At 37.2% G+C, this 17,878-nt stretch overlaps 3 protein-coding genes and 1 pseudogene across 3 annotated transcripts; all 4 read left to right on the top strand.

Moving 5' to 3' along the window:
* Positions 1-1,946: 1,946 nt before the first annotated feature.
* On the top strand, positions 1,947-4,678 carry LOC105155482 (subtilisin-like protease SBT3). The gene has a single exon (XM_011071360.3). The coding sequence runs from the start codon at positions 2,218-2,220 to the stop codon at positions 4,525-4,527; it is 2,310 nt and encodes a 769-aa protein (XP_011069662.2). The 5' UTR covers positions 1,947-2,217; the 3' UTR covers positions 4,528-4,678.
* Positions 4,679-5,435: 757 nt separating this feature from the next.
* LOC148789162 (subtilisin-like protease SBT3 pseudogene) lies at positions 5,436-7,316 on the top strand (annotated as a pseudogene).
* Positions 7,317-9,301: 1,985 nt separating this feature from the next.
* Positions 9,302-12,090, top strand: LOC105155481 (subtilisin-like protease SBT3). Its single transcript, XM_011071359.3, has one exon. The coding sequence runs from the start codon at positions 9,479-9,481 to the stop codon at positions 11,822-11,824; it is 2,346 nt and encodes a 781-aa protein (XP_011069661.1). The 5' UTR covers positions 9,302-9,478; the 3' UTR covers positions 11,825-12,090.
* A 2,664-nt stretch (positions 12,091-14,754) lies between these two features.
* On the top strand, positions 14,755-17,396 carry LOC105155480 (subtilisin-like protease SBT3). Its single transcript, XM_011071358.3, has one exon. It carries the CDS (start codon positions 14,984-14,986, stop codon positions 17,270-17,272), a length of 2,289 nt encoding a protein of 762 aa, XP_011069660.2. The 5' UTR covers positions 14,755-14,983; the 3' UTR covers positions 17,273-17,396.
* The last annotated feature ends 482 nt before the right edge of the window (positions 17,397-17,878 follow it).

Here is a 17,878-nt window from a genome sequence, read left to right as displayed (position 1 = left end):
TTACTCTATTACTTATATACATAATTTTTTTTTCAATTTTTTCTCATTCTTGCTGATAGTACCGGTACATAATTTTTAAATTTGAATTTAATTTCTTTATTTGAGGGGATTGATAGTAATTTTTATTTATTTAAATTGAATGGTTTTAGAATAAATTAAGAACACTCATTTTTGATAAATATTTTTATTAATAAAAAATTTTCTTGTTGTTTGAGGAATATTTCTATTAATAAGATTTTTAAATTTTTATGTACTAACAATTATTTGAGTATAATATTAACTTGTTTATTTCTAATATAAAATAAATAGAATTGGTTAATTAATAAAATTACAAAAATTAATTTTTTTTCTCAATCCATTTTCTTGTACCAAACAAGGAGAAGTATTTGAGATTTACTATTCTTCGTATCATACTAAACAAGTTAAAGCAAAACTATTATTCTTACCAATCCCTTTCACTTGAACCGAACGAACCTTAAATTAAATTATATAAATACCGAAATCCTCTATAAAGTTATAAATATACATTTTGAAAAGGCCAGAGGGTGTTAATGTAATTTACTTGAGTAGGTGTTGATGTAAATTACAATTACAATTACAATTTAAAAAGTGCGTTTGTAATTTGTTGAGAATGTGGGTTGTCTGTGTAATTAGATTCAATTTTAGGAAATATCAATGTGATTTGTACATTAATTAATTTAATTATTCTTGTGAAAATAAACTATACGAAAAAATAAAATTTTCTTATATTAATTGAAGAAAATTATGAATCATGTCGTATCAGCACAATATAAATTACATAGGTAATAAGATATAATATAAGTAAGATGATTGTACCAACCAGGTATATATCTAAGGGGCTAGTGAAAATTATATGGAGGGCCATATATATATATATATAGTGGTACCTTGACTAGTACTTTGAAATAATGTCTGGTTTGGGGTATTAATTATTCAAATTAGGATGCGTGTACAAATTATATAAAATAATATTTATATATTTCACTATAATTATAAAAAAGATAATTAAATCCCATACTTGTTTTAACATTTTGCTATAATTTTTTTCAATTAAATATTAAATTGAAGTTAAAATGTCATAATAATTGTAGGAAACCATGTGGTTGCTGCTATATAGAATATGAATTGGTAACTTTCATGGATGAAATAATGTTAATTAAAGAGATTTTCTACATTTTAGTTGAAAAGGATATTTTTAGTAAGTTATATATATATATATATTAAAATATACCCAAACTCATTTGGTGGATTCTTATTGGATTACATGAGAGGGAATGCAATTTATTTATGCGAAATGACCAAAAAATTTCCTCTAAAAAAAAATTAGCAAATTGTCCGTATTAATGGTTTAGATAAAGGGATAATTTTCTTCATTTTTTTTAAAATATATAAGATAATTTGTAATTTTTTTCCATAATTTTTTTTTTTTGCTCATTTATCGTATTACATGGGGGTAAATTGCATTTTTCTCTTACAGTGGATAGTGTTCATAACCTAATAATTGATGAGAAGAAGCGTGTGTAATAAATGCGACTTATCTTGACTAATCAAGAGGAGATGGTACAACCGTGAAGGGTTGATGGGTAAAGACTAAAACATAGCATTTCCATGTTTTACATTGCTTAGATGAATTTTCTTAACTTGTTTAAGGAAAAACTAGAAGAATGTTCAGATTGGTTTTTCAGCTGGATTTCAACTGGTCTTTCAATTTGTTCAAGAAAAAATTCCTTCAATCTTCATCTAGTTTTTGAACTGGTTAAAAGACATCAAGTGTTTGATGTCAGCTAATTTCCAAACTTAACGTTCGGAAATTAATACCAAACACTCGTCACATTTTTTAATACACTTTTCAAGACCTGTCACAAAACCAAAAGTCATTGGTTCAAATTTTACAAAACCTGCGTTGAAAGAACTCCAAACAAAGCCATAGATGATTGTCGGTAAACAAAAGACTAACATCATGGATGTCACTGTCATAGTGACATTGAGCTGTTACTTGCACTAATATGTTAGTAGCAGAAATGTACCATGAGATTTGATAATTCCGTGAGTAATGACTCAGCAAGATTTGAACAAGATAAGGTGTGATTCTTGAGCAAAAGTTGAGGAAAAAAGTCTCTAAAATGCTGCCGTCAGTTCTTTCTTTCTGTTAAAAGCTTGATTCGATACTCTTTCTGTTGAGATACAGGCAAAAACATGGAGCTGCTTCAGTTATTTTCTCTGATTCTTCTGCTCTCTTTGTTTCTGTTGGCTGATCGTCATGTTCTTCAGGCTTCTGCTGAAAGAAGTACGTTTATTGTCCACATGGACAAATCTTTCATGCCTAAGGCATTTTCTAGCCATCATTACTGGTATTCTTCCATGCTTCAGTCTCTAAAATCAGTAGCCCAGACATCATTTGATCGAGACAACCTGGAACCGAAGCTTGTCTATACTTATGACAGTGCCTTCCATGGATTCAGTGCAGTGATGTCCAAACCTGAACTGGAAGCGCTGAAGAAGTCGCCGGGGTTCCTGTCAGCTTACCTTGACGGTGTTGTAATACCGGACACTACCCACACCTATAAATTCCTTTCGTTGAATACAGCAATAGGGCTGTGGCCAGCATCCCAGTACGGGAAAGACGTGATCATAGGAGTTATTGATACTGGAGTCTGGCCGGAGAGCCTGAGTTTTAAAGATGACGGTATGACTGAAATTCCCGCGAGGTGGAGGGGAATTTGCCAAGAAGGTGAAGAATTCAATTCGTCGTTGTGCAACAAGAAGCTGATTGGAGCTAGGTACTTCAATGAGGGAGTCCGAGCGGCGAATCCTGGTGTTACGATTACTATGAACTCCGCGAGGGATGATGACGGCCACGGCACGCATGTGGCGTCCACTGCTGCTGGAAATTATGTTGATGGTGTCTCGTTTTTTGGCTATGCGCCTGGAACGGCTAGAGGGGTTGCCCCGCGTGCTCGGGTGGCGGCGTATAAGGTACTGTGGGATGAAGGAAGTTATGAATCTGATGCACTTGCAGGTATTGATCAGGCTGTGGCTGATGGAGTTGATATACTGTCGATTTCCTTGAGTTACCGTAGGACAGACTTGTATGAGAATCCCATTGCAATAGCAGGGTTTGGTGCTAGAGAAAAGGGAATTCTTGTCTCTGTCTCGGCAGGGAATCGCGGCCCGAATTTTGCCACTCTGCTCGAGGGGATACCATGGGCATTCGTAGTCGCATCAGGGACTGTTGATCGGTGGTTTACTGGTAGGTTGACGCTAGGGAACGGTAAAACAATCACTGGATGGACGATGTTCCCTGCAAGAGCTTTAGTCAGAAACTTGCCTCTTGTCTACAATGAAACTTTATCTCCCTGCAATTCAACTGAATTACTGGCGGAAGCCCCTGACCGGAGTATCATCATATGCAATATAACTGATGAAAGTACTAGTTTGTTTTTCCTAATGAATGATCTATCCAGATCAAATGTCGCTGCAGCCGTCATAATTTCAGAAGATACAAGCATACTGCGATCCACCTCGTTTCGTTACCCTGGAGTTGTAATTACGCCCTCAGAAGCTCGAGAGGTGATTGATTACACATCAAATAGTGATACACCAACAGCAACCATCGACTTCCAGCAAACAGTTCTTGGGACAGAGCCGAGAGCTGCTCCGGCCCTGTCAGGCTCCTCCTCGAGAGGCCCTGGGCGGAGCTATCCTGGAATCTTGAAACCTGACATAATGGCACCAGGAGTTTTGATCTTAGCAGCATACAATCCACACTCTTTCGGGCCAGGAATCGGAAACAACATAGTCCTGTCGAGCGACTATACTCTCTTGTCAGGCACATCGATGGCCTGCCCTCATATCTCCGGAATTGCTGCTCTTCTAAAAGCTGCTCATCCCGAGTGGAGCCCCGCAGCTATCCAATCTGCCATGATGACGACTGCAAATGCACTCGATAACACCAAACAACCCATCAAGGATATGGCCTTTGATTATCGGGTTGCAACCCCTTTAGGCATTGGAGCAGGACAAGTTGATCCAAACCGTGCGCTCAATCCAGGCCTCATTTACGATGCCACAGTGCAAGACTACGTTAATCTTGTTTGTTCCATGAACTTCACACCTGAACAAACTCGAACTATCATAAGATCAAGCTACAACTGCTCGACTCCGTCCCCTGACTTGAACTACCCAACGTTTATTGCTCTGTATGAAGTTCAAGAAACGAGAACGACATTAACGAGGAAATTCAAGAGGACACTCACAAATGTAGGGGATGGGGCGGCCACATACAAAGTCAAGGTGAAAGAGCCAAATGGTTCAACGATCACCGTTTCACCACAGACTTTAGTGTTCAGAAAGAAATATGAGAAGCAGAGCTATTCCCTGACCATTCGTTACAGGAGTAACAGTGAGTTTGTCATCACAGATGGTTCAATCACTTGGATTGAAGAAAATGGCAAGCACACTGTAAGAAGTCCGATTGTGGTGTCTCCGGGAGTGAACGAAGACTAGTTTCTTGAAAATTCTACTGTAAATTGAATTTTGTCGGACCTGGACCTGAACCACAATTTAATAAAAGTGGCAGATGACAAGTGTATTACACTTACTTATCATTCATTTGATTCGATTAAACCTGATATGAGTAAGAATTTTCTTTAATTTATCCGCCTACGACTCTGAATATGTCTTCCAGATCAGGATGGTTTAATCTGAATGCTCATGATATTGGGCTAATCCTGTCATAATCATACATGAAATTATGATGTGTACAATCTATCTACCTATATCTATTTATTTATTGTTTGTTTTATTCTATTGTAGATATATGAATGTTTCTTTTATTTTTTGAATGGACTTAATTGTCCTTGTTAATTTTATCTTTTTTGAGGGTAAATGAAGATCTTGATTGAATTCTAATTATTCACTTCCGATAATCTTTTAATTAACATCTTAGATTAGTTACAAAAAGATATTATTTTGAATGTTGAGCTTAGACTTTAATTCGTGATAAGATTTTATTAAATCAGTGAATTATATAAATTAATTTCTAAAATTACTAAATTTCCAATTGGTCAACGGAAGATATATTGTGTTGAAGCATTGAACTTAGATTTTATCTTTTTGATAAGATTTCATTGATTAATACATAAATTCATTTATAACGATTGTTATATATTCAATTGATTTCCTAAATAGATATCTTTATGTATGCACTACCAAAAAATTATTTTAGTGGGGAATTTTCGAACGGCAAAATTAGTCGAAGAAACCGTCGCAATTTTGGATGAATCCGTAGCGAATATGGGGTAGTTTCCGACTGATTTCAATCGGCAGACGAGGGTCTCGCCATATCCGTCAAAAGAAAAATATTTGTCAGAAACTTCATTAGAAAATAGGACATAAAAAATTGTCCGTCCCTAATGGTCCGCAATTTGGTAGGTATATTTTTTTGGTTAACTATTTATGATGGCTTTTCTGATAGAATACGTTCCATTACGTCATAAATTTTATTCTCGATGGTCGTCCGAGGATCTAATTTCTTATGGTTGTTCGTCAAAAAAGTAGTGGCGAAATTTCAAGTTGAGATGGTGTTTCGGACGAGAGTAAACGACAAAACTATAATGTCTAAATGATATCGTCCCAAATGCCGCTCCAAAAATCAATGGAAAAAACTTCTAACAGCTCTATTTCAATTGATATATCATAACAACTAAATAAGCTCCCATTCTATTGCATCATTCCTATCAAATAAGCTCCCAAATTGAATATATATATATATATATATATATCAACATTTATTTTTTTATATTATATATATATATATAATTCGCGTGGTCTAGAATTTGCAATAAGTCGTACTGTTTTGAAAATTTGAAGGGAGGAGGTGCATCATTATGCAAGTATTAAATAATGTAACTATTTAAACTATGATGTTGTTCTTGTTTTTAATATTTATATATTAATTTATATAAAGTTAATTATATATATAATTATGCAACTCTGCTCGAGGGAATCTCGTGGGCCTCTGTAGCTGCAGCGGGGACTGTTGATCGGTGGTTCGCTGGTACGTTGACGTTCGGGAACGGTAAAACAATCATTGGATGGACTCTGTTTCCTGCAAGAAATAAAGTCAGAGACTTCCCTGTTGTTTACAGTGAGACGTTATCTGCCCGCAACTCAACAAAATTACTGCAGAAGCCCCTCATAGCAGTATCATTATATGCAACATAACTGATAACCATTATAGTTTCTCGTCCCTGATGAAAGATTCGGCAGGAACATCTATCCCAGGAGTCATCATCATTTCTGAAGATCCACGTATATTAGAGAAGTACACCTTCTTTATTCACCCTGCAGTCGTAATTACGCCCTCACAGGCACGACAGGTGATTGATTACGTGTCAAATAGTGATACACCAACAGCAACCATTGATTTCCAGCAAACAGTTCTTGGGATGGAACCGAGAGCTGCTCCGGCCCTGTCAAACTTCTCGTGGAGAGGCCCTAGTCAGAGCTATCCAGGAATCTTGAAACCGGACATAATGGCACCAGGAGTTTTGATCTTAGCAGCATACAGTCCTTACCCTTCCCGAGCAAGTATTGGGAACAACATGCACTTGCCAAGCGACTATGATCTCATTTCCGGCACATCAATGGCTTGCCCTCATATCTCTGGAATTGCTGCTCTTCTGAAAGCTGCCCATCCGGAGTGGAGCCCTGCAGCTATTCAATCTGCCATGATGACCACTGCAAATGCACGCGATAACACTAATCAACCCTTCAAGGATATGGGCTTTAATTATCAGGTGGCCACTCCTTTAGGCATTGGAGCAGGGCAAGTTGATCCAAACCATGCACTCGATCCGGGCCTCATTTACAATGCCACCATTCAAGACTACGCCAGTCTTGTTTGTTCCATGAATTACACACAACTGCACAAACTCAAACCATCATAAGATCAAGCTACAACTGCTCCACTCCATCCTCTGACTTGAACAACCCGTCTTTTATTGTTCTGTATGAAACTCAAGAAACAAGAACCACGTCAATGAGCAAATTCAGGCGTACACTCACAAATGTAGGGAACGGGCCGACTGCATACAAAGTCAAGGTGGAAGAGCCAAATGGTTCCACTATCTCCGTTTCACCACAGACTTTAATGTTCCGAAGGAAATACGAGAAGCAGAGCTATTCGTTACACGATTAGTAGTGAGTTTGTCGTCGCTCCTGGTTCAATCACTTGGATAGAAGAGAATGGCAAGCACACAGTGAGGAGTCCCATTCTGGTGTCTGCTCACTAACATTGACTAGATTCTACAGTAGTACTCTGACTATCTCCAGGGATCATTCTTCTAAATGCCCACGACTTTGAGCTAATTCTGTCAACATCATAATCTGAGCAACCAATTCTTTAAACTCGATGTCAAAGTTCAAATAAATCCTCCTGATGTGATTCGTGCTAGTAAGTACATGAAAACAAGTTTGTTTACTTCCATAAAATATCCTGCGGCCGTATTTTGGAAACGTTGGCAGAAAAAAATAGATCAACTTGGCTAGCATGTGCAACTGCTGCAAGTTATATACACTTGGAAACAACAAGCGATGAACAAAAACGCAGTAACTTGTCCCTCAGCTTCAGGTACATGGTGTTCTGAAGCAGCCTGGCTGACTGGTCCGAAGTTCTTATGGAATCGTCATGTTCCAAATAAGATGGAAGTATTTTGCTGGAAGGCCTGTCGAAATGTTGACAAATCTAGCTAGTAAAAGAATGGAGGTCTCTAATCTCTGTCGCATTTGGAGTCGGTTGAATCAGATGGTTTTCTGGTCTTCGTTGCTCATTATTCTAAATACTATTCATTTTACATTTTATTGTGCCTAATGATTTAATATTTTTAATATTTAAAAATGACTTCAATAAATTAATCACATAGAAATAGTATTTGCCTATTTATTTATATATTTCAATTGGATATATTTATCATTAGTGTCCAAGTAGTTTAGAGGAATTGGAATTTAGGACTCTTAAAAAGTCTTCTTTTGATAAAATTTTATCTTCTAGAACTAATTTTGATTTGTTATTTAAAAGATTACTCAAGCAAGGATATAAAAGTCCTTTCACAATAGGAACAAAACACATGAGAGATTTATATTTTTATATATAGACATAGATATAGATATAGATATATATGCCAATAAGGTCTAGCTCAATTTGAACCCGCTATATGCTAGGATGTTGTTTTACTATAATCGAGTTATTTCAATTGGTTATTTCAAATATATGATACTTGTAATGGAGTTATTTCAATTATCAGTAGTTCATACCTTCGTATAAAAAAGAATATATATATATATATATAAGTGCACTATATATATTTGTCAAAAAATCGAGAACAATCAAGAATGACTTAAATTAGGTTGTGCACACAAAGCAAGTGAAAGAAAGTAATTATATTAAGGGTAAATTACAATCACCTTTCTTGAGATTTGGCATAGTTACAAATATCCCTAATTGTTCGAAAAATTACCAACAACTCCCTAATTTTAACGACCATCTAACAATTAGCCCCATTCGTTAGATTTTCATCCATTTTTTATAGTGAACTGAACAAAATGCACTTGTTGATTAAAAATTAAAATTTTATTTATTTTAAAAAAATTATTTTTTTATGGATTAAGTGGATTGTTTTTTATAATTTTAAAAGAATTTTCATCCATCCCGTTCGATTTTTTTATAAGTTTTTATTTTTTAAAGAAAATAAAAAAATATAGTAAGGACAAAGTTGACAATTCCATACTTCCATCTAAGGTTACATAATTTTATCAAACATTAGGACGGTATTTATAATCTTTCAAATAATAAGAAAGTATTTATAATTATACAAAACGTGTTATTTTAATTTACCCTTATATTAAAGAAAGAATCATAAAAGAGAGTGCAAAATTATCCCTCACCAACGAGATTGTAGTAATATTTGATTGTCGGCCAGAATTTTCAGACATGCCCTAACAGTTGTGACTTGCAATATATCTCAGGAGCTGTTGAACATCATAATGTGTAGAGGTCACATAGTGTGGTACGCTTGTGGACCTGAGGTCCCATTAAAATGCATGTATCTACCTATCTGCCCAACTGTTGCCTATTAATCAATTATTCAAATGTTTTATTCCGTCGCCAATTGCTTTGGAAAGGAAAGTTCTTATTGAGAGTAACGAATCATATAGCAAGTTTAATATATTTATCAGAGTGATTTATCTCTCGTTTTGAACTACACCAACAACAAATATAGTACCGGTTTTATATAATTGGTTGTCGTTTTTTTTTACACACACCCAACACACTCGTGCACCTAACCGGATTTAATTCTCGGCCACATATGAAGAAGATAAGGTGTCATAATTGAGCAGAAGTTGAGGAAGAAAGTCTCGAAATTCCAGACGCCAATGCTTTCTTTGGGTTGAAAGAATGAATCATCTTATGATCTTTCTCTCCTCTTTCTATTCACATACATGGAAAAAAATGCAGTTGCTTCAGTTATTGGCTCAGATTCTGGTTTCTTTGTTTCTGTTGGCTGATCATGTTCCTCATGCTTCAGCTGAAAGAAGTACGTATATTGTACATATGGACAAATCTTTCATGCCTTTGGCATTTTCTAGCCACCATTACTGGTATTCTTCCGTGCTTCAATCTGCAAAATCAGTAGCTCAGACATCACTTGATCGAGACAACCTGGAACCGAAGCTCGTCTATACTTATGACAATGCCTTTCATGGATTCAGTGCAGTCATGTCCAAACCGGAACTGGAAGCCGTGCAGAAGTCTCCAGGGTTCCTGTCAGCTTACCCTGACGGGGTTGTAATACCAGACACCACCCACACCTATAAATTCCTCTCGTTGAATACAGCAACAGGGCTCTGGCCAGCATCTCAGTACGGAAAAGATGTGATCATCGGAGTTGTTGATACTGGAGTGTTGCCCGAGAGCCTGAGTTTTAAAGATGATGGTATGACTGCAATTCCAGCAAGGTGGAGGGGAATTTGCCAGGAAGGTGAAGGATTCAATTCGTCATTGTGCAACAAGAAGCTGATTGGAGTTAGGTACTTCAATGAGGGAGTCCGAGCGGCGAATCCTGGAGTTAAGATTTTTCCGAACTCTGCCAGGGACGAAACTGGTCACGGCACGCATGTTGCGGCCACAGCTGCTGGAAACTATGTTGACGGTGTCTCGTTTTTCGGCTATGCACCTGGAACGGCCAGAGGGGTTGCCCCGCGAGCTTGTCTGGCAGTATATAAGGTACTCTGGCTTGAAGGAAGCTTTGAGTCTGATGCACTAGCAGGTATTGATCAGGCTGTGGCCGACGGAGTTGATATACTGTCGATTTCTCTAAGTTATCGCAGGAGAGATTTGTATGAGAATCCCATTGCAATAGCCGGGTTTGGTGCCAGAGAAAAGGGAATCCTTGTTTCTGTCTCGGCTGGGAATCGCGGCCCGGGGTTTGCAACTCTGCTCGAGGGAATCCCGTGGGCCTTCGTAGTTGCAGCAGGGACTGTTGATCGGTGGTTCGCTGGCACTTTGACGCTCGGGAACGGTAAAACAATCACTGGATGGGCTATGTTGCCTGCAAAAGCGATAGTCAGAGACTTCCCTATTGTTTACAACGAGACGTTATCTGCCTGCAACTCAACAGAATTACTGGCAGAAGCCCCTCATAGCAGTATTATTATATGCAACCTAACTGATCATCTTAGTTTCTTGTTTCTGATGAATGATTTAGCAACAACATATATCCCAGGAGTCATCGCCATTTCTGAAGATCCAAGTATATTAGAGACTTCCACCAACTTTCGTCACCCTGCAGTCGTAATTACGCCCTCAGAAGCACGAGAGGTGATTGATTACGCAACAAATAGCGATACACCAACAGCATCCATTGATTTCCAGCAAACAGTTCTTGGGACAGAACCGAGAGCTGCTCCGGCCCTGGCAAGTTTTTCATCCAGAGGCCCCGGCCAGGGCTATCCTGGAATCTTGAAACCAGACATAATGGCACCTGGAGTTTTGGTCTTAGCAGCACACAGTCCTTACTCTTCCCGAGCGAGTATCGGGACCAACATACAGCTGTCAAGCGACTATAATCTCTTGTCCGGCACATCAATGGCTTGCCCTCATATCTCTGGAATTGCTGCTCTTCTAAAAGCTGCTCATCCCGAGTGGAGCCCTGCGGCTATCCAATCTGCCATGATGACCACTGCAAATCCACTCGATAACGCTAATCAACCGATCAAGGATATGGGCTTTGGCTATCAGGTGGCCACTCCTTTAGGCATTGGAGCAGGGCAAGTTGATCCAAACCGTGCGCTCGATCCAGGCCTCATTTACGATGCCACCATGCAGGACTACGTCGATCTTGTTTGTTCCATGAATTTCACAACTGCACAAACGCAAACCATCCTAAGATCAAGCTACAACTGCTCCACTCCATCCTCTGACTTAAACTACCCATCTTTTATTGTTCTGTATGAAACTCAAGAAACAACAACAACGTCAACAAGGAAATTCAGGCGTACACTCACAAATGTAGGGAACGGACCGGCTGCATACAAAGTCAAGGTGGAAGAACCAAATGGTTCCACTATCGCCGTTTCACCCCAGACTTTAATGTTCACAAGGAAAGACGAGAAGCAGAGCTATTCATTGACTATTCGTTACACGATTAGCAGTGAGTTTGTCCTCGCTCCTGGTTCAATCACTTGGATAGAAGAGAATGGCAACCACACGGTGAGGAGTCCCATTGTGGTGTCTACTCACTAATAATGACTAGTTTCTTCAGTAGAACTCTGAATATCTCCAGGGATCACTCTTCTAAATGCTCATGTCTGTGAGCTAATTCTGTCAGCATCATCATCTGACCAGCCAATTCTTCCAACTCTATAATGTTTAGTCAATAATAATTATCATATGAGGAAAAGAATTGTGTGAACTATGTCAAAGTTCAAACAAATCCTTCTGATGTGATTAGTCCTGTGGCAGTGTTTTGGGAATCTTGGCAGGAAAAAAATAGATCAACTTTGCTAGCATGTGCACCTGATTTGAACTAGAATTTTTCGTACAACTGAAATTATAAACACATTTAAACAACTAGGGACGAGCAAACTTGCAGCAACTTGTCGTCATCTATATTTATATATCTATATATCTTTTATTATGAGTCACTTAAAAAGCTTTTTTTTCTTTTTTTAGATTAAATTAATCTTGTAATATTATTTTAAGTATAAAAATATAAAATAATATACTTATTAATTCTTATTAATTATTTTTCACATTTTTCACATTTATTCTTATTAATTACTTTCACATTATTCATATTTATTTCTATTAATTACTTTTCACATTATACTTATTTACTCATATCATCTTTTTTTTGTATATTATGCTCATAAATAATGTGTGTTGAAGCCATCAAAAATATTATCCTACTAAAAACTTGTGAAAGTAATGAATAGGGTTGAATTCACAGAAATTGATTTCAAATTGATTCCTATTTTAGAGTAGAAGTGAAGATAAAAGGGGCGGTTTTGATTAAAATCTAAGTTTAAAATTAATTAGAATAAAAGAGTATTTAAAAGAGAAGTAAATATGAGAGAAATATTCCAGCAAAAGACAGGACGATGTTCAATTCAACGGTTGATCATAGATGCAAAGATGACAATTATTCATAATAGATAAATTAATTATAGTCATTGGTACGACCTAACAACCTCATTTTTTTTTTACCTTATCCATAGTTAAGAAATGTCCGTTGACTAAATCCCTATTAGTAAACAATAATAAATGGGAACGTACTCAATGTTTAATTTACCAACAGTATTAAGAACTAGAAAGGCCCAATTCTTCCAATAAAATTCCTACGAGGATTTATTTAAATTAGATTGTGCATTCCCTACAACATAATCGAAAACTACTGCATAATCAATTATATTACGTTACCACTAGTTTAATTGATTAGGTAAATATTTTTTACAGTTAGCAATTGACCCTATCATTCATAAATCAGATTATTCGTAATAAGAGCACATAGAATAACACAAATACCAACACGAATGATAGTAGAAAGTACAAAATTAGATATCGCAACTCATAGGGGTTACGCATTCACCGAGTCTTTATTCGAAATTAGAGAATTTAACTAGACATGCCTATAGAAGAACACATAAAAAGAAAAGAGGAAAGTATTATAAAAACGCAGATATCCAAGATTCAAAGGTTCAAAGATATCTCTAATGTCAATTACATCACGTAGATATACTAACTAGTTATCTAATTACTGAAAAAGGTAAATTTCTAATTGAACTAAAAGACTAAAGGAATTAAAACTGTTGTCTTTAAGAAGTTTCTCCAACAATTATAGTCTGCAACCATCAAAATGTATCTCAATCAGCTTCAAATCTTTTCAGAAATCAAGTTTTGAACCTTCCTTTTGCAGCCACATTCCTACGCCTAACTCATCCTTCTAATTCGTCAAGTTTTAATTTTTGACTTCTTTTTCCCTTTTTCACTTCATCAATCCATTATAAGCTAATACTGCAAATTAGGAGCATTTTGACACAAAAAAAAGTAAAATACCACTTGAAATTATAGTAAAATGCACTCATATCAATAAATAATACGCATACTAGATCAGACTACCTTTATGATAACAAGAAAAATGACTAGAAAACAAAAACGTGAAAATTGAAAGGTTATCGTTGAGAAATTTTTTTCCAGCATAGATATAAACAGGAATTAATTAAACCACTTGGCATATTATAATAGGTCAAAAGATAAATAAAATTATTTAAATGAATTGTCATGTAAAACAAGCATTTTGAGGAGTAACATAGGTTAAAAGATAAAAATGAGAATCAATTATAATTACTTATCATGTAAACTGAACACTTTTTGTACTAAGATAGACTAAAATGTCATTTGAGCATTTGAGGTGTAATTATTGGGTACATTAAATGATTTTTTTTTTATCATCTCTAATATAATAAAACAAAATATTAGTACACAAGATTGATCTTTTCAACAATGTACGACAAAATTATGACATAGATATAAGAATTACCAACTTGGCACATATTAAAATATAAATAAACCATAATTGACCAATCATATTTATTACAATTATTCTTATTTTATTTTATTTTGTAATATTTATATAGTCACCATAAATTTGTCCAAGGTCTTTTAAAATTCAAATAAACTGATTTTCTTAAAAACAAAGTAACTAATAATTATTAAGCTAATGTATGTTTAGTGTATCATTTAATAAAAAGAATTTACTTAATGTATGTTTAGTACAATTTCTTTCACTTTGATCATAGTAATTAGCCATAACAAATTCATATTTGGTGTCAATTATTTTTTTATAATGAGTAATAGCGTCATACGTGAAAGAATGGGTATGGTCCAAAACCCCACGAGAACGCAACGAAAACATAAAAATAAGCCTATTTTAAATTCTAAACCTGGAAGGGAACTAGTTACCATCTAATTCTCTTTCTACCTAATTTTGCACTCCTTAATTAGAATTAATTGCTTCCTGTACTCCTCGTGACAATTATGATGCTATTCTGGTAAACAAATTACAAGATGCTATTGCTTTTCCTTCTTTCTGTATAGCAGCCACCTTTCTGATGATCAATTTATTAAGAATTTGGCCCAACAGCGGAAATTCCGCGCAGCATTCGTCCGTCGCTTGCAATGGCTGCCCTACCAATATCAAGGATGCTTCAAAAAAGTCTTGTTTAATGAATTGAAAATGTTGCACCATGTGAATTTTATTCCTGCAGTCACTAAAATATTCAAAAGAAAAACAGACACTTAGGAAGATGAGTATGGGTTATTAAAGAAAGCTGCCCCTTCTCACTATATGATATAGTAAATTCAGACCAGATCTTATCCTATGCTACCAAATTTCAGAGGAGAATGGTGCTGGTTAAGGCAGTTCCTCTAGTTTTGTTCTCATGGTTTCTCTTGGCTCATCATGCTTCGGCACAAAGATCAACTTATATTGTCCATATGGACAAGTCTTCCATGCCCAAGGCCTTTTCCGGTGGCCACCATTGGTACTCTAGTATCTTGGGATCCATCAAATCGGTCGGTCTCAAGTCATCGGATGGGGACCAGCCCGGTCCGAAGCTGGTCCATAGCTATGACAATGCGTTTCATGGATTCAGTGCAGTGATGTCGAAGGATGAGCTTGAATCCTTGAGGAAATCACCCGGTTTCCTCTCGGCTCATGTTGACCGGCCCGTCACACCTGACACCACTCATACATACAAATTTCTTGGGCTGAACACTGCCTCCGGAATATGGCCAGCATCTCAATATGGGAAAGATGCGATTATTGGTGTCGTTGACTCTGGTATCTGGCCGGAAAGTCCAAGCTTCAGGGATGAAGGAATGACTGAAGTTCCAGCAAGGTGGAGGGGGGCTTGTGTGGTGGGCCAAGATTTCAATTCATCATTGTGTAATAAGAAAATTATTGGAGCTAGATGGTTCAATCAGGGGGTTCTAGCAGCCAATCCTGATGGTACAATTAGTATGAACTCCACAAGAGATACCTATGGTCATGGCACACACGTCGCTTCCATTGCGGCTGGGAATTATGTCAAGGATGTTTCCTTCTTTGGCTATGCTCCAGGGACAGCAAGAGGGGTAGCTCCTCATGCTAGGCTGGCCATATACAAAGTCCTTTGGGATGAAGGAGGCTACGAGTCTGATGCACTTGCAGGTATTGATCAGGCGGTTGCTGATGGCGTTGATGTCTTATCGATCTCTTTAAGTTACCAAACAATTGATTTGTATGAGAATCCTATTGCAATTGCTGCATTTGGTGCAATGGAGAAAGGCATCCTTGTTTCTGTTTCGGCAGGAAATCGTGGTCCAAATTTTGGAACTTTACTCGAGGGAATCCCTTGGGCAGTGATAGCAGCATCAGGAACAGTTGATCGCTGGTTTGCTGGGATCTTGACGCTGGGGAACGGTTTGACTATCATGGGCTGGACCATGTTTCCTGCAAGGGCAACAATCAGAAACTTGCCTCTCTATTACAATAAGACCTTATCAGCTTGCAGTTCAGCTGAACTATTGGCAGAAGCTCCCTCTGCTATCATCATTTGCATCCAATCTTTTGATACTGCAGAATTCTCTGATCAAATCAGCTATGTTTCTCAATCAAATGCCCTGGCAGCTATTTTTATTTCTGAAGATACTAGTATAATTCGATCCACATCTTTTCCTTATCCTGGTGTTGTAATTACCCCCAAAGAAGGAAAACGTGTGATCAGGTATGCCTCAAATAGCTCCGAACCAACAGCAAGCATCAACTTCCAGCAGACAATCCTGGGGAAGGAGCCAAGACCTGCTCCAGCTGTATCTGAATCGTCATCAAGGGGTCCAGCACGAAGCTATCCAGGCATTTTGAAGCCCGACATAATGGCACCTGGTGTATTAATATTATCCGCCTATAATCCATACACGAGTGTAGCAAATATCGGTTCCAACATACAATTGTCTAGTGACTACAATCTAGAGTCAGGCACATCAATGGCTTGTCCACATATCTCTGGAGTTGCTGCACTCCTGAAAGCTGCGCATCCTGAGTGGAGTCCTGCTGCTATTCGGTCAGCCATGATGACCACTGCAAATCCAATCGATAACACTCAGAAACCCATCAAAGACATGGGGCATCGTTATGACATTGCCACACCGTTGGACATGGGAGCAGGACAAGTTGATCCAAATCGTGCACTTGATCCAGGACTTATATATGATGTCACTGCTCAAGACTATGTAAATCTGGTATGTGCCCTGAATTATACTCGTGAACAAACTCAATCTATCATAAGATCAACCTACAACTGCTCAAGCCCATCCACTGATCTTAATTACCCAGCATTCGTTGCACTATACGACCCACTACAAGAAAGAACTACTCTAACCCAGAAATTCCAAAGAACTGTCACAAACGTTGGGAACGGTGCTGCTACATACAAAGTAAAGGTGAAAAGGCCAAAGGATTCTGTGATCACAGTATCCCCAGAGAAATTAGTCTTTCAGAAGAAAAATGAGAAGCAAAGATTCTCTTTAACCATACGCTATAAGAGTTACGATGAGTATGTCATCAATCATGGATCGATCACTTGGGTGGAAGAGAATGGCAAGCACAACGTGAGGAGTCCTATTGTGGTGACCCCGCCAGAGCCCTCATAATTCCTTCAGCAATCAATGGCTCCATCAAATCATTGCTTGAGATTTTACTGCATGTAATTCACCAAACTTTGTCAAATCTATTGAAGCTTTTTCTCTAATAAATCTGCCACAAGAACACAAAAAACACGAGCAGCTGCAATCATTTCCATCCCTGTAAGTTAGATTCCTCGTCACAATTGTTCCCTGTGGAAGTCTTGATGCCCAAAAGCCTTTATGCTGCACAATCCAACTATGCTGTAACCATCAACCAAAAGTACATAGACCAGAAAACATTATATACAACGAAACAGGATTTCCAACACCTTTTAAGTGTTTTTCCTTTCTACTCCTACAGATTATGTTGAAAATCTTTACAAGATATTAATATTAAACAATTATCTTTTTTAAAAGTTTAAACTTTTAGATGATACGGTTGTTTAGCATCCTATCAGAGCACGACCATACAAGCCAAACAAGAGATTTTGGTCCCAAATCTCGTTGCATCCATTCATATATAAAAAAAGAAAAATGTTTTGCACGCAGAGTTTGCACGTGATACTAAATGATTCTCCATTCTAACAAATTAGACTTTTAATTGAGGTGGTCGTTTAACATATTCAAACTTTC

The sequence above is a fragment of the Sesamum indicum genome, linkage group LG2 (genome assembly GCF_026168435.1).
Source record: "Sesamum indicum cultivar Baizhima isolate 11 linkage group LG2, ASM2616843v1, whole genome shotgun sequence".
Classification (NCBI taxonomy): Eukaryota; Viridiplantae; Streptophyta; class Magnoliopsida; order Lamiales; family Pedaliaceae; genus Sesamum; species Sesamum indicum.
Note: the sequence above shows the minus strand (reverse complement) of the source record. Positions and strands in the feature narration are given on the sequence as shown.

Excerpts from the sequence above, each read along its gene's own strand:
- LOC105155482 (XM_011071360.3), top strand. The coding sequence starts at position 2,218 with ATGGAGCTGCTTCAGTTATTTTCTCTGATTCTTCTGCTCTCTTTGTTT.
- LOC105155481 (XM_011071359.3), top strand. The coding sequence starts at position 9,479 with ATGAATCATCTTATGATCTTTCTCTCCTCTTTCTATTCACATACATGG.
- LOC105155480 (XM_011071358.3), top strand. The coding sequence starts at position 14,984 with ATGGTGCTGGTTAAGGCAGTTCCTCTAGTTTTGTTCTCATGGTTTCTC.